General features: G+C 48.6%; 1 protein-coding gene across 1 annotated transcript in view; it reads right to left on the reverse strand.

The window, feature by feature from the left end:
• Window positions 1-2,867: 2,867 nt before the first annotated feature.
• Rnft2 (ring finger protein, transmembrane 2) overlaps window positions 2,868-17,508 on the reverse strand; it is a 64,056-nt gene continuing 49,415 nt past the window's right edge. The window contains exons 7-10 of the mRNA XM_026386143.2: window positions 13,028-13,177; window positions 11,783-11,848; window positions 11,539-11,640; window positions 2,868-3,070 (exon numbers count right to left, since the gene is read on the reverse strand). Coding sequence (XP_026241928.2) covers window positions 2,936-3,070; window positions 11,539-11,640; window positions 11,783-11,848; window positions 13,028-13,177 — 453 coding nt within the window. The 3' untranslated portion in view covers window positions 2,868-2,935. The remainder of the gene's footprint in view (window positions 3,071-11,538; window positions 11,641-11,782; window positions 11,849-13,027; window positions 13,178-17,508) is intronic.

A 17,508-nucleotide genomic window follows, 5' to 3' on the forward strand; every position in this document is an offset into this window, starting at 1 on the left:
CATGTGGGATGGGGCTGAGGCTGAGACCTCCCCAGAAGTCGCCGCTAGCTTGGCTCCTTCCCCTGGCTCATTCTGTCCCATCCAGTCCCTCACCAGCTCCTCCTGGGAGCATGTCCCCAATAGACCACATGCTCCTCCACAGGCTCTGCTTTGGGAGCAACCAGGAGAAGATAAGGACCCGCCCCATGAAGCCCTGCCTCTCATCTGACCTGAAATGGTTTCTCCTGTCTTCAAGAGGTGACAGGATCATCAAGCCAGGAACCAAAGCTGTACCAACAAATGAGATTTATTGGCAGATTTATTATTAAGAAGACACAAAGACACCAAAGGCAGCAGTTTGTCCTACAACAAAAGGTGACTCTGGGACTAGATTCACAGTTCTTCCTTAGCAGCCAGGCTGTCCCTGGGGCTCGGTACCTGCTTCTCTTTTGAAGGCAGAGAACCTGTTACATCCGGGTTCAAAGTCTCCCCTTTCTCATTCTTGCACATTTATGATTCTAAGTTCCTTTTACATGAACAGGACCATTCCTGAGGACTTCATGGAACTTAAGTCAGTGAATCATAAAATATTAAGAGCAGGACCCTGGGAACCTGACACTGGATTGATCCTATATATAACAAATGAGCTGCATGTCAGCCTGGGAGCAGGAGAGGAGCCTTGTTCTTTTTCACGGGGACTCGTGGCTGCTTTTACTCAGGTGTTGGAGAATTCAGGTAGCCTGGTATTTGGAAAATTCTGCCTTAACCACAGTAGCCATCCAGAGCCGTGAAATGCTCCGACCTGAAAGAAAACCTACAAATGGGATGTTCCCCTAGAGGGTAGGGAATGAGTAAATAAAATCCTAAATGAAACCATCCCACCTGCCCTGGAGGGTCCCCCACATGGAACAGTCTATAATGTCAGAATCATGGCTCATTATTTGTAGAAGGTTAGAAAATGTGTGTGTGTGTGTGTGTGTGTGTGTGTGGAGGGGGGGGAGTATAACTGGCAAAACCATTAGTGTGAATATCTATGCAGTAATCGATAGTTAGTATCTGTGGTTCTGAAGGATAATACACTAGATTTTGTCACCCTCACCATGGCTACGGGAAGTAAAGTGACTTCCAAAGTCATGTCGAGTCTGCCGTCAGGGTTCCAGGTCTGACCCCCCCCCCACAGGCTGTCCACTCCCTTAGCTCCATGACGTGCTGACACTTTAATAAATCTTGCCCAGCTCTGAATTCTGGAGCTTCTGACAGCTTCTGCAGGCAGGGTGATCTTTCTGATGAAAACCACTTGCAGACGATCCCCTGGCTTCCCTTGGGGTCTCCCTCCAGGCACAGAGAACAGAGCCGCGGCAGCCTCTCAGCCCGCTTCCCCTTCCCACCGGATTCTGCAGGCAAGTGGGATTGTTAGCAGCCTGGCCATCGCCATAGTAACAGGGCTTGAAAGATGCCACGCTGGCCTGCCAGGGATGTCTTGCTGGGAGCCCGAGATGTCAAGCAAAGGAGGACATCCTGGTGTGGTGGCACCCAGGGGCAAATGTCCTGATTCTAGTGGAGGAGGTGGCCGTGAGCCTCCCCATCCCCCCGGGCCTTGCACACTCCTCTGCTCACTCGCCACACAGTCTGCCTTCCTGGTAATGCTGCTGGTGCCAGCCTGTTGTGCTGAGGTTGACAATGAGAGGGGCAGGGCAGGGCGGGCAAAAATCCCAGTGCTTCTACGTGGTCACCTGCACCATCTCATCCCGGGTTCCAAGGCAGGAGAGTTTCACAGGCAGACAAGCAGCTCTCATTGGGATTCTGGAACGGGGATGGCTGCTGGGCTCCGTGCAGCTCATGGAAAAGTCCATACTGTCCATTGTTCCTTCTGCTCAGAGGGTTTTCAGGGGAGGGAGCGATGTCTACAGGAGCCGTGGAGGCCTGAGACTTAAGGAAGGGAGAGGACAGACGAGGAGGAGGAGGAGAGAAACCATGACGGGAGACCCAGTGGTACCCACATCAGGGCCACAGTTGACTCTTTCTGAAGCCCAAGTGGGACTGGGCATCCCACACAGAGTCCAGGAAAAGAGCAATTTTAAGGGCCACGTCTTGCCGTGGACCCAGCCGCAGGACTTCCAGAGCTGGTGCTCACCATGTGCATGATCAGCAAGGTCTGAGGCTAACATCCTGTCCACCTGGCCGCTGATTCTTAACCAGGGAGGGGCATCAAAGTCACCTCTTGTGCTTTTAACACACCAGGTCTGGTGGCCCACACCTGCAGCGTCAGCATGCTGGCTTCGGGGCAGGCTCTGAAGCCACACGGGGCCAGTGTTGGACACTGGGTTCATCCTGGTCAGCTGGATGACCCTGGGAAAGTTACCACACCAAGCTCTGTGCCTCGGTTTCCTCACCTGTCAAAGGCAGGGACCAAGAGCACCTCCATCCTGGGGTTGTGGAGAGGATGACAGGAAGTCACCCCAGCAGGATGCGTGACACTGTGGGAACACATGAGGTGCTTGGTGCATGAAGCTATCCAGGTAGATGGTGGGGCTCGGCATTTGCATTGTGAAAATACTTCACAGTGACCAATCTGCAGCCTGAGCCGTGGGCAGGGGGAGCAGAACCTCCAGGGTGCTCCCGGGCTGGCAGCATCTTGGACTAGCAACAGGTACCAGGTGAGAGCTTCAGGTAGCACCGCCTCCTTGACTTGGAGGGGGCTGGATGACCTGCCGGGTGGAGGCGGAGACTGAGTCAGGAGGCCCCCCTTCCAGAGGGGAAGGCCACACATACCACCAGATACAAGACGGAGGTGAAGGGGAGGAGGCCAGGAGCCCGGCTCAGGCCCCGGGGCTGGAGGTGGCGGAAGGCAGAGGCAGGAGGTAAGTGCTGGAGGCTGTTTCTCAGGAAGCCCCCAGCGCTGGACCCAGGAGCGCTGACCCTTTGGCATCCGTCTGGACGCCCTCCGCGTTGGGCCCTAGTACACCTGGAAGTGCGCCGAGGTGGCCCCGTCCTTCCAGCAGCGCAGCGTGTCCACGGCGACCGAGCGGCAGAGGGGACAGGTGCGCTCCCGGTCCAGCCACAGGCAGAGGCACTCCTCACAGAACACGTGCTGTGGGGACAGCAATCGGCAGGACTGAGAAGCCAGGGGCAGCAGTGGGCAAAACAGCCCTTGATGCCCTCCCGAAGCTCGCTCCAGTGGGGGAGACCGTGGCGCCCCGAACATCAGCCAAACAGTGGAGGCGGAAAGGGTGGGAAGGGGGCCTGGGGAAGCTTCACCAACACATGGGCATTTGGGTAAATCGGTTTTTAATTTAATTTTTGGTGCTTGGGATGGGACCCAGGACCTCATGCATGCTCAGCAAGTGCTCTACCACTGGGTTACATCTAGAAGGAAAATGAGGAGTGAACCCTGGAAACATACAGGGGAAGAGCATTCCTGGCCAAGGAGATAGCATGGGCAAAGGTCCTGAGGTCAGAATGGGCCTCCCATGCTGGAGGAACTGCAAGGACAGTGTGGGGAAGCCAGAGGGGCCGGGGAATGGGAGAGGGAGGTGAGGTCAAAGGGCTCACGGGGACTTCAGGCTCTGCAGGGCCCTGTGGACCATTCTGAGGACCCTGTATGATGGCACCCTCTCCTTTTCAGACTCATCGACCCTGGGTACCCAAGGTCAGTGACAGGCCATGTGGCCTTCAATACAAGGTTAATTCACAGTCTTTGCACAAGCAGCGAACCTGTTTATTCTGGAAGGTTCTGTCAATCACACTCCCCTGTTCCGTCATGTCTCTCCAACCCCAACCCTCCACTCTTGCACCACATTCTGGAATGATCTGCAAACATGTCTGTCTTGTCACTAGATTGGGGTTTTCTGGGGTCCAGAAGCTTCCTGTTTTACTCTGAGAGCAGACTGCTCGGATGCTCAGTAAACATCTGTTAAATGAAGGGACACATGTGCTCTCCTGGAAAGAGGTACTGATGTGGGAGGCTGCGACACACTCCTGTTCACACGAGGTTCTCAGTTGGATTAGGGAACAGGGACTAGTCACCGGAGTGGGCAGTCCCTCTACCCATTCATTCAACACAGGTTCAGTGAGGCTTGCACTTTTTTTTTTTTTTTTTGGTACTTGGTATTGAACACAGGGGCACTTTACCACTGAGCCACATCCCCAGCCCTTTTTATTTTCTATTTTAAAACAGGGTCTCACTAAGTTGCTTAGGGCCTAAATTGCTGAGGCTGGCCTGGAACTTGCAAACCTCCTGCCTCAGCCTCCTGAGCCACTGGGATTACAGTTATACTCCACCATGCTCAGCACTTTTTTTTTTTTTTAAACAGGGTCTTGTTGTGTTGTCCAGGCTGCCCTCAAACTCCTGGGCTCCAGGGATCCTCCAGCCTCAGACTCCCAGTAGCTGGGACAAAAAGGGCATGTCTCAGCAACTGGCTTTACACACTTTTAATCTTTACACACTCAAATACTTGGATCATAAGGCCAAACATTCTGCATCTCACCACATGTTTGTTGCGGATTTTATACATTTTTTTTGTTTGTTTGTTTTGCAAAAATGTGGTGTGCAACCATTATGTGAAGCTTTTCTTTTTTTTAATATTATGTATTACTGAACAATCACTTATTACTAAACTGTCTTTGGTGCATGCTCGGGGGTGCATGGAATACTCATAATGTGGTGGCAATGATTATGTGGTGAAATATGGTTCTCAAAGATCACTGATGGCCTCAAGGAACTTTTGTTCTTGTGAGCTAAATCTGACTATATTTACTGTATCAAAAATAGAAAATGAGCTGAGCTCAATGATGCACACCTCTAATCCCAGTGTCTTGGGAGGCCGAGGCAGCAAGATTGCAAGTTTGAGGCCAACAGCAGCTTATTGAGATCTTGTCTCAAGATAAACAAATAACAAGGACTGGGGATGTAGCTCAGTGGTAAAGCATCCCCAGGTTCAATTCCCAGTAGCAAAAAAAAAAAAAAAAAAGAAAGAAACCGAGTCATATTTAAAACCTATGAATACAGACATAAGTACACATTCTACCAGAACAACGACCTCATCACGGTCATCACAACCTCTGGGAAACCCCACTGTATGCTCTAGAGAGATGAAAGCAAATGATATCTTAATATTATTGTAAAACTAGTTTTTACCTTGGAGACTCCCGAAAGGGACTCTTGGAGGTAGTACCCCTGTGACACTTTGAAAACACATTCTAATTGCTTTTTCTTGGTATCTGCCCTGCCCTCTCCAGGAGAGTAGCACAGCTGTAACTGTCTTCCTCCTGTCCACCCCCAAACTTGGGCAGAGCAGGAACTCCACTGGTATTGCTGAGAACTGAATTCAAATCAGGAGAGAGACCCATGGGACACTAGACTGGAGAAGACCCAGTCCCTGCCCCCAGGGACTCAAGATCTCTACTCCTCAGAGCATCGGGCAGGGCAGAATCTGCTGCTGAGGAAGTTCCAATAGCCAGGACTGCCCAGGACCTGGGTGACCTTGAGTTCCTTCTGCATCTGAGAGAGATGAACCCTACAGACAGAGGGAGGGGCTCCTTCCCAGTTGGGGTGTGTGGAATGGGCAGGTAGTGCTGGATAGTCATGTGTCCCCTGCCTGTGTCTCCCGGGTCAAGAGTAGCAGGACCAGCACCCTGTCCTCACCCAGACTGTGTTTTGCCCAAAGGCTCAGAGTAGGCAGGAAAAGGCGGCGGGGCTGAGGACAAGATCCCCCCCAACCACAGAAGCCAGGCCCTACGTGAAAAAAGAGACGTTGAATGGGAACAGAGGGCCACCTCTTGACCTGGCACTTGACTGTGGGTGTGCGCTGAGAAAGAAGGAAGCAGCAGCCAGGCCTGGGCACAGGGGGATGGGTGCAGGTGAGGAGTACAGGTCAAAATTGTGACACTGTGCAGAGAACTGCTAGTGACCTCCTGTGCACTTCACAGCCCCGTCATGCAACAAACAGGTCACAAAGACCCAGGGAAGCCACGTTGTTCCCAAGGGCACACGTGTGGCACAGTGGGCAAACACATTCCAGCACAGTGGGCTGGAATGCGACTTCAGACAGGTGGCAATCCGATTTCTATGGCATCCACCGCCTTGGGCAGCCCCCTTCCCTGAGTAAGGGCTGCACCTCGTGACTCTCTTCTAAGCAGGAGAATACAGCAAAGTCCACGGGATGTCACTTCCGACACTAGCGCACTCTCTGCTGCATCTCGAATGCTTGCTCCGAGGCAGCTAGCTTGGTGAGGAACTTGGGGTGGCTTCCAATCACCACAGCCTGAGAGGAATGGGGGCCTCCAGTCCCGCGGCCCTAGAGGAGCGGAGTCTTGCCAATAACCGCAGGATGGAGCTGGAAGCGGCCGCTCCCCACTGAGCCAGAAAATGACCATGGCCCTAGCTGAGACTGCATTCGCAGCCCCTGAGAGACCCCGACGGAGAGGAGAGAAGGCAGTGAAGCCATGTCTGGATTTGGATCCTGGGAAACCGTGTGATGATACGTGTTTGTAGCTTTAAGCCACTAAGTTTTGGAGTCATCGGTTATGCAGAAATCAGTAAGTGACGAAAGAAATGTCCCACTCCCGATCAAAAATTCTTGCCTATACGTTCTATCCCGCAGAGTGTGCATACAGGGACGGGGGGGGGGGAGAAAGGTTTAAAGAGCTTGATTATGAAAAACAACATTACTGAATATGTGGCCACTCCCATAAGGGGACACACACACACACACACACACACACACACACACACACACACACCTGTAACCACAGATCCCCTTTAATCACACAAATCAGGCCTGCTGTGTTCAGACTCAGTCTTCAACACTAATACTGAATATTGGTACAACATGCTCTGCTTTTCAAAACCCGTATGTAATTACGTATTCCGTCGCGGATAACTAGAAACACCTACAAGTTACCTGGGGCAAGCATTTTTATTCTCCGGTGACAGATGACATGGACAGTTAGTGTCACTGTGAAATGTGTTGCTCGGGGCTATCCAATCATGCTTGGGATACTGTTGGCACTCAAAAGCCCCTGATGCAGAAGTGAATGGGTGGAGGAGTCGTTGCCAATCCCAGCTCAGCCTTCATTTTCTGAGGAGGCCACGTGCAGGTTGGCCTGGGCAGAGCTCAGCATTCTCGAGGATTTCCAGAAAAAGCCCTCTGGTTCTTTAATGCAGCCCTCAGGACATCTCAAAGCCAAAGGCCCAGCCTCAAGGAAATGGTGGCTCTAGGGGTTCTGGATTGGAATCTGGGTTCTGCCACAGAGAGCAATGAGATCTCAGGCAAGGGCACCCCTTTGCCTTTCTGAGCCCAAGTCACCCCCTCTGTCACACAGCAGAACTCTTTCCCTCCAGGGCATCCGTGAGGACTGAGACAGCTACGGCCTCTAAGTGTCAGATGGGAACACCTTTTAAGTCCAAAACTAATAGGATCCACCCTTCTCTTGTTGAATGTTTATAACATACAACACTCAAAAAAGCCAAACTCATAGTGACCAAGAATTGGAAAGCAGTTTCTTCTCAAACGCACGCTCAGCTCACTCTTCTCTTTGCCAAAGGAGTCCTTTAAACAAACCAAGTTTCTGACTTTGTGTTCAAAATGCCTAGCCCCTGCTCCCTGGTAGTCTGGTGAGAGGCTATATGCCATAAACACCATAGAGACAAACTAAAACACGTCTGAGCCGAGGTCCAACCTCTGGATGTGTTCAGTGGGCAATCTGTTTCCCAGGCCCTAGCTCAGGGGATGGGGCGGCGGCTGAGGAAGTGACACACTGAGTTTCACTAGTGACTCTCTGAAGGACAGACAGGATGCTACTGTAGCTAAGGGGGTTCTTCATCCACTCACTCATTCATTTGCCCCTCCATCCATCTACCCGTCCACCCATCTACACATCTGATATTCACTTATCCAATCACCCATCTGTCCATCTGTCTATCCATACAGGCAGTCATCCACCCTCTTATACCTCTATCCAGCTGCCTTTGACCCTCTCATCCACCCATTTACATATCGGATTTTTATCTGTTTACCCATCTGTTCATGTTTTTATCCATCCATGGAGCTACCTACCCACTTATACCTCTACCCACTCACCTGTGCACTCACCCATCCACTTGTCCACCTGGTCACCGTCCTATCCAGCTGTGTGTCCACCCATTTCACCCATCCCATCTGTCTGTCCATCCAATCCATCCATCTACCTGCCTATCCATCCCATCCCATATCCATCCATCCATCCATCCATCCATCCATCCATCCAATATTTACTGGTCCATACTGTGGCTCTGTTGCTAAGCAAGACAGCCATGGTTTCCACTTGCAAGCTGCTTGAAGTTTGGCAACAGAGAGACAGACCTTACACAACCAGTCATCCACTGGATTATCTAGCTCGCCACTGGAAAAAAGTGCTATGAAGGAAATGTACCAGGCATATAGCCGAGAATGTGACTCATCTGGGGAAGCAGAGTCAGGAACACTTTATGGATGAAGTGACACCCAAGCTGTAGTCATTCATTCCTTTGTTTGTACATCCAGTGCATTTACAGGTCAGCAAATCCCTCTGACCCATGCAAGTCATCTCTGCCCTTCCAGGCTCAGCTCCTAGTGACCGGGTGACACTGAGATGTGTGTTTAGCCTGATGATGTTTGTGGTCTTCAACCATCACTAGGTATAGCTGTCACTCCTAGTCTGGGACAATGGGGTCTTGTCTGAACCCCCCCAAGAATTTCTAATCCAACTGTGGGAAGAGTGTGGTGGTACCAGGAGAGGAATGAGAAGGAGACAAACAGATTGATGCTCAGAGAGATTGCCAGAAAAGAAGAAAGACTTTCACCTTGACATCATGTTCAAATAAACCCGGCAACTGAGAAGAAAGTACAGATGGTGCCGAAGCATATGAAAAGATGCTCAACCACGCTCGTAATTAGGGAGATGCAAATTAAATCATCGCTGAGATAGAGTTTGTCACCTGTCAGATTGGCAAAGCTCACAAGAGGCTTGATAATGCTGTGTTTTGAGGCGGGAGGGAACAAGAGGCCATGTCACACTTTGCACTGGAGGTGTAAGCGGATACTCTCTTTATGGAGGGCAATTGAGCAATACCTGTCAAAACTGTGTACCTGTGACCTGGGAATTCCACCTCGAGGAATTTATCCTACCAAGAGCTCATGCACTTGTGAAATGGAATGTGTGTCCCTAAGAGCTGTATGCATTCAACCATGACCATGTGCCAGGCACAGCTTTAGATATTTCACTTGAATTAACTCATTGAGCCAACCTGACGCGGTGAGGTAGCTAGAACTGATCTCCCCATTTCAGAATCTTTGAGCTAGCCATATCTGTAATAATAGAAGATAAAAGCTACTAAATGCCTATCCATAGAACAATGGTTAAATAAATTTAGGTTTATTCATAAAATGGCATGTTATATAGTTATAACACAGAGTAAGGAGAGCTCCTAAGACAGAATTGCAAGGTAAAAAGACAAGTGGGTAAGAACACACTTTAACATATTTTTTTTAAAAAGATACATTCATGTGTGTATCTGAGTTTGTGTATGCATATGTGTGTGTGTGTGTGTGTGTGTGTGTGTGTGTATGTGCGTGAATATGTATATACCTAACACATATACTGTGTTAGTAACAGTAACAGTAGTAGTAGAATTTGGTCACAGTAGTTGCTTGTGTAGGTTGACAGAGGATTAGAGAGATGGGGGGCAGGGGAGGTGGCCTATTACCATCCTTTGTATATATTGCAAAACAATTTTTTTAAATAAACTCTTAATTTTTGGATAAATTTAGGCTTACAGAAAAGTTGCAAAGACAGAATAGAAAATGTCTGTATCCCCCTCACCTAGTTTGTCCAAATATTATCTCTTGCATGGATATGGTACATTCGTCAAAGCTAAGAAATCCACACTGGCACATTACTATCAACTAAATCCCCAACTCGATTCAGGTTTTATAAAGCTAGCTTTTCCAATGTCCTCTCTCTGATCTGGGATCCAAACCAGGTCCCAGATTGCATTTAGCTGTCACGTCTCTTTAGGTCTTCTTTTTTGAATTTCGATTCATGCGAACACGTTATTGAGTTACACGGAAACAAAATCAAAAGTTAAATTAAAAACAAATTCCTTTACAATCCCCAAACAGCAAACAACAAAAACATTTTCGCTGGTGCTAAAAGAAGACCCCGTCTCCTGTCCCACCTTGAGGGAAAGATGGCGGGCCATCTGCTTTTCCAGTCCGTCTGGTCTCCAGGCTTCATGACTCCTCCGAAAAGCCTTCCCAGCCTGGAACTCATCGCTCTGCTCGGGTCCCCTGGGACGCTGCATGAATCTCTCTTACACAGCACTTATCACCGCCTGCCTGGTTTCATAGTTATTTATGTATATGTCTCTCTCCCCAGGGAGACCGTGAGCTTCCAGAGAAGGGGACAGAATCTGCATGCCCTTCGCCTCTCCTTCTGATAGGACACTTTGACCCAATACATATTGGCTGAATTGACACCTGCCTCCTGATGTCAGGGAAGGGAGGACGGACACATCTTGAGAGTTGAAAGGGGCTAACCAGCATTTACCACCAAGGTTTGGTGATTCTCAACTAATAGTGAAAACAAACGCTGATAATTACCAACAATAAGAAGTATAATGTTATCAACTTATAGGTTAAAAGATCAAAACTTAGTCCTTTCCATAGATAATCTCATTGAATCATAAAAGCATGATGCAGTAGTTATTATTAGTAGTATAATATTATTTTTTTGAAGCTGGGAATTGAACCCAGGACCTTGCACATACTAGATAAGCACTGTACCAGTGTACTAGATGCCAGCTCCCTGAAGTAGGTATTATAATTAACATTATGCTCATTTCATACATGGCTGGGGGAGAGGCAGATGGAGACGGGAATAGTGCTAGGATTTGCCGCAGCCTGGCTGGCTGGGCAAAATAGCTGGGGGGTGACGAACAACTTGTTTACATTGATACAGCAGGAGTGGGAGCCGTTTATTGTAGGACAGGAGCAGTATTTATACATTCCACACAGCTTATCTTAATTAGCATAAACTAGATATATCAGTCAACCAATAAAGAATTTTCACACTTAATGGCTCGCTGGCATTACTTTACAAACCACTCCCTCTGGCATTTTGCCAGGCGCCATCCAGACTTGTTTACAGACTCTACCATTTGCCAGGTGCCATCCGGACTTGTTTACAGACCCTAACATTGCCATCCTGACTTGTTTACAGACCCTAACAAGGATTCACACTTGGACTGTTCTTACATGACTCCACACTGAATTTGGCATTTCTACATTTTACTAATGATACGAGGCTCAGAGAGGTGAAGTCATCTGCCCAAGGCCAGTCAGCTAAACAGGAAGAGCTGAGATTCAAACCTGGATCTGACTGGCCTTGGGCAGTTAGGGTACGAGCCACCGGTCTTGACAAGGTTGTTCCCAAAGACCCAAGCCAGAGCCCTGAGATTTGGTCAGGGGGCAGCTTTTCCAGGGACAGGACTTTGCTGTGCCTCAGCCCCAGTCCCCTAGGCCCAACCCGAACCCCTCTCACCTGGCACAGGAGGATCAGAGGTTCTCGGAACTCAGCCTGGCAGATGGCACATATGTCACCAGCTTCTGTGCACTGCTGCCCCGTGGCTCGGACCCCATAATTCTGTTTAGGAAAGAGAGAAAGGAAAACAGTTATAGTCCCTTGTGAAAGTGAGGCCATCAGGAGCACCGTGAGAGCTGGGGGGTAAGAAGGGGCTGCTCCTAGTTCCCATGACCTTAGTCAGGACCACCTGAGACCAACTCACCTGGGAGGTGCAGAGAAGCTTCAGGGCTTTCCTAACTCCACCCACACGGCCGCAGATATCAAATGACTAAAAAGGAGAGAAGAATGACAGCTGAAAAGTGTCCAAGACTTGCTTGGCCTTTGTCTTGCTTCCTGAGACCCACAGTCTCCCCTGCTACCTAAGCCACCACAGAAAATAAATGGCACACATACAGCTTTCTTCCCCTCCCAAGTCCAGAGCAGGCATCACTAATCAATCACAGCACACTTCTTCTGAGCCCAGGCAAAGCCTGAAGGATGATCTTTTTCCATCTAGCACTCCACTCAGCCACTACCAGTCGATCCATGAGCGAGCGAGCAAGCAGAATAGACCCCCTTGACTGACACTGCGCAGTTGGGTAGCTAGTCCCCTGGGAGGAAGGAAATAGAAGGCATGCATTCTCCCAGGATCTGCTAAAGCTGTAAAAAGAGAATGCTTCAAAAGAACAAGAGAATGTATTTGTTTTTAGGGGAGGGGGAAAATCTTGATTTGTACTAAAAATGAAAAGTACCGTGTTCTGATTTGAGGAGTTAGGGCATGCAAGATGAGAGGGATAATGTTTTTGAGATAAGGAGTTAAAGGAAATTCAGTGACAAGGAGGTGAAGTGCTCTGGGCTTTGGAAACAGCCTGCCTGGATTTGATGCTTGCTCTGAGTGACTGTGGGCAAGTAACTGCATCTCCCTCAAACCTCAGTGTCCTCACCTATAACATAGGAGTCCGAAGGGTATGCAGGCTGGTGGTTGTGAAGATGACTGTGTGAAAAGGCAGCATATGGTGAGCTTCCCAGGCAAGAAATTAGGCTGGACTCAGCCATTATAGGGAGTGACATGTGCTCTCCTGTGGGTGTACCTCAGACGTGGTAAGCTCAGTGAGGGAAGCCAAACAGGAAAGGTGGTGGTGCATGGAAAGATTCCATGTATACCAAGCATCCAGAATCGAGAGATTCAGAGACACAGATCAGGGGGTGTGAGGGCCTGTGGGAGGGATGGCTGTTTAATAGGTACAGGACATCTTTTGGGGGTGAAGAAAATATCTTAGAGAACTAGGCTGGCTCGCCATTGTGAATCTGCTGGATGCCACAGTCGCACACTGGGATCCTCAGAGGGTAATCTGATGTTGTGAATTTTACCTTAATTTAAAAGTGAAAGAAATGACTGTCGTTCCAGGCTCACCAACAGCCCCCCCCCCCACACTGGCTAGGGAATGCAGCCCTGGGGCCATCTCACCTTGCAGACACTGTAGAGAACGATCAGGACCCCTCCCAGGAAGTAGCTGTTGGAGGAGTCATCCCCCATGATGTATTTGTACCACAGCTGGATGGGGACCAGCGATCGGAACAGCTGGCTCAGCTCCTCGATAACCAGATAGAACTTTCCCTGCAGCCACACAAAGAGCATCAATTATTATTAGCCATAAAGACCCAGAGGACCAAGCTGGGGGTGGGGGGAAACTGGCCCAGCAGTAATGACATTCCAGGTCACAGGCAGGCCATTAATCAGCTTTGGAAAGCACTCAGGCCAGCTCTAATGGGGCCCGATATGGCCAGGGAGACTTGGCCCCTGCCCGATGTCCTCACCCAACACCCACCAGCCCAGAAGATCAAAGCACTGAGGATCAGGTTTCAAGGAGGGAGAAACCCTAGACTTTTCTGGTCAAGGGCTGGAGTGGGGTCACTCTTGGGTTCTTGCTGTAGCTTGGAGGGCTGAGCACTGGATGCGGGGAGATGGTCACTCCCTCACTGCCCCCCGCAGACCACCCTAGAGGGCTGGTGGAGGCAGAGGCATTGCAGGTGACTGTCCCAAGGGAGCAGGTGAGTCCAGGAGGAGGCTGGGGACAAGGAGATGCATGTCCCTGTCACTGCCAGCTGAGGAGGCAGGATGGATGGCATGGGGCCTCCACCAGGCTGGGTGTGACTCTCATCTTCCCACACACTCCCGAACCTGCGTCCTCACCTACAGGACGGGAATCCCATTGCCCACCTTATGGAATTTCTCCGAGGATCGAAGCAGATGAGTGGACAAGCACCTGGCACTGGGATTGACCTCCAGTTCTAGCCCCTTTCTTCCCTTTGCTCACTGATCAGTCCCTGGAGCTTTCTGTGGCTTGTGCTAGAAAGTGGAGGTGAAAAGAACCCCACCCTGTTGTGTCTAGTGAAGGTGAATGTACACCTGTCCTGTGGCCCTTTGATTCTACCCTGAGGTATCATCTGCCCAAGGGGAATGGAAACTAAGCCCCAAATGTACACAAATGTTCTCAGCAGCTCTGTCCATAAAAATCCCCAAACTGGAAACAGCCAAAACGTCCATCGGCGGAAGAACAGATAAACAAATTCTGGCGATGTTTATACAATAGGGTCCTGCTTGGCAGTAACAATCAACAAATGGCTGATATCTGCCACACTGTGGACGGATCTCATAGACGTTATGCTGAATTAAAGAAGACAGCTATTAATGACTATATTGTAATTCTGGTTTGTATAAAGTCCAAGAAGAGGTAACACTCACCTGGGGTGAGAGAAGTCAGACCTAAAGCTTCCTGGAGGGAGGGTTGGGAGGATGCCCAGCAGGCACCAGGGCATTTTGGAAAGTAGAAATATCCTACGTGTTGATTGGGATGGTGGTGATACGGGTGTATGCATTTGCTACAACTCACAGAAACATATGCCTGAAATCTATGCATCTTGTTGTATATATTTAAGTTATACTTTAATACAGTTGATAACAAAAAAAAACACATAAAAATAAGCATGTAACCCTACCCCAGGCATCCACAGTCTTAAAAATGTAAGTAACTTTTTTTGGGGGGAGGTACTGGGGTTTGAACTCAGGGGCCCTCAACCACTGAGCCACATCCCCAGCTCTATTTTGTATTCTATTTAGAGACAGGGTCTCACTGAGTTGCTCAGTACCTTGCTTTTTGCTGAACCTGGCTTTGAACTTGCGATCCTCCTGTCTCAGCCACTTGAGCCACTGGGGTGACAGGTATGTGCCACTGTGCCTGGTATAAGTAACTTAAAAAAACAACAACTTTTTTTTTTGTCCTTGTAGATGGATAGCATGCCTTTATTTTGTTTATTTTTATGTGGTGCTAAGGATCAAACCCAGAGCCACACACGTGCTAGCCAAACGCTCTACCACTGAGCTACAGCCCCAGCCCCCAAAATGTGAGTCATTTTTTGCTCCAGCAATTATACGGATAAAATAATTAAGGAAAACACGGAAAGACGTACCCTGGGGAATGGTTGCCACAGCATTCTTTGTTACAACGGCAAAAAAGTCACAAACAAAAATGCTTAAAAAGACAGTCGGTCTGATTATATTAGAGAGCTATAATGGAAAACCAGACAGTCATTAAAAAAATTATCCTGAAAAATAGCAGCTTTATAGTAAAGAAAGCAAACATACCACTCTCACCACACACCACATTAACCAAGGAGTCAAGGTTAATATCTCCGGTAATAGTCTTAGTGACGTCCTGAACTCTCTGATAGGATGCGCAGGCAAGACATGGCATCCTTCTGTGGGACTCACATCCAAAATATGTAACCTCCATCTAATCATCAGAGAACAAGGGACAAGTTCAAATGAGGCACAGTCCACAGAGGAACTGTACGACCATCTTCACATTCATCTCTGATCAAAGACAAAGGAAAGACCAAAAAATGGTCAGATAGGAGACTAAGAAATGCACATGGGATCTTGGACTCAATCCTGGACCAGGAAAAAAGGCGCTCACGAGGCAACCGACAGCATCTCGATAGGTTGTGCAGGTTGGTGAACGGTAACAGGACTGATGCCCATTTTTCTGGCTTGGTTAACTGTTCCAGGGTCACATTGGATGTTAGCACTTGAGGAAGCTGGATGAAGGATACTTGGACTCTCAGCACAGCTTTTAGAACTTTTCTAAATCTAAAGTTATTTCAAATTACAAGTTAAAAAAAAGAAACCATCCTGCCGGGCATGGTGGTGGCATGCCCAACATCCCAGTGGCTCGGGAGGCTGAGGCAGGAGGATCTCAAGTCCAAAGCCAGCCTCAGCAACTTAGTGAAGCCCTAAGCAACTCAGTGAGACCCTGTCTCTAAAGAAAATGCCAAATAGGGCTGGGGATGTGGCTCAGTGGTTGAGTGCCCCTGAGTTCAATTCCCAGTACCAAAAAAAAAAAAAAAAAAAAAAAAGAAAAAGAAAAAGAAAAGAAACCATCCTGATAACTGTTATCTATTGACCTGGAGAAATGCTTATTTTATAGTTCCAAGTGGAAAAATGGTGAACATAAAAAAATACTCATCTTTCTGTTTTTCTGCTTTTTTTCCGTTTATTTAAATTAAAGGAGGAAAGATTATAAAAACATGTTGCTTTATATCTACCTCTTTAGATCCATCTTGATGGCTGGGCACAGGCCACTCAGGAGGGGACCCGTGGAAGATGTATCACAAATGCCAAGGACCAAGAAAGGGATCCACTCGTCTTTATCTTTGCAACTGATTGTTTCTCTGTTGGAAAGTCAGAGTTTCCCAAAGCGCCTTTCTTTCCCACCTCCTGACTCCCACCAGCCCCTTTCCCCTAGAAACATTCCTGGAGGGATGTTGCAGGAGGCGGAGATGGGAGAACAGGTGTGGGTGGCCGCCATGTTTGTTTTACACGGACAGTGGCACAGCAGCTCCAACGATGGCGATGTCTGCCTGACCCTTCCACAGCCTGAGAGTTGGTCCCAAGCTCTCACTTTGAACTTTGTTTTCCTGTTTTGATCTTTCTTTTCCTGAATTCCCAACTTCAGCTGCCCTAGGCATTCTCCATGTCTCCCAAATTGCTCTTTTCTAAGATCTCTCACCTCCTGATTGTTCCATCTGATCCTGGACCAGCAACCCAGTCTCACCTAACTTCCAACATTAACCTGTTGGCCACTCCACCCTGAATTCAGTGCACCTCTGGGGAATTCTTTTCTCTTCTTTTCCTCCCTCCTCTTTTTCATTGTATACTTGCATCCACCTAATCATCTGTCTGTTCATCCATTTATCCATCCATCATCCATCCATTTATCCAACCATCCATCCATCCATCCACTCATTTTTCAATCCACCCATCCATCCATCCATCCATTTACATGGACAGTGGCACAGCAGCTCCAACGTCCGTCTATCCATCCATCCATCCATCCATCCATCCATCCATCCATCAATCCATCTATCCATCCATCCACCCAACCACTCATCCACCCAATCACCCATCTGTCCATACATTCATCCTTTCTTTCTTCCTTTCCTCCCCTCTCTCCTTCCCAACCCATGAAGCTCCCTTCCTTCCCTCTCCTCAGAACAGGAAAGGATTTTTGGCTCTGGATATATCCCCAGCATCTATTCCCATAATAGGTGCCCATTTAATAACCAGGGTCCTCCAAAGCTAAAGATTCCACCCCCATTACTTATGCCAACTTCCTATAGTTTGCGGACAGTGAAGGAAAGCTGAAACACTGGCAAAGGAGAGTTTGGAACATCAAAGAGAGAATGCCACTTTATAAGCAAGCACCAATGTCACAGAAAATAAAATTAAGGGAGTGAGTGCCTATGTGACACCATGTTAAAAGTAGCAATTAGCTGCTTGTGGGGTGGGGTGGGCCACTTTGAGAGAGAGAGAGAGATCAAACCACCAGGGAAAACTGGGCATATCCCAGTGAAACCATCTCTCCGTAATTAAGCAGTTTTATAATTCCA

This window comes from Urocitellus parryii, chromosome 3 (genome assembly GCF_045843805.1).
Source record: "Urocitellus parryii isolate mUroPar1 chromosome 3, mUroPar1.hap1, whole genome shotgun sequence".
Lineage (NCBI taxonomy): Eukaryota > Metazoa > Chordata > Mammalia > Rodentia > Sciuridae > Urocitellus > Urocitellus parryii.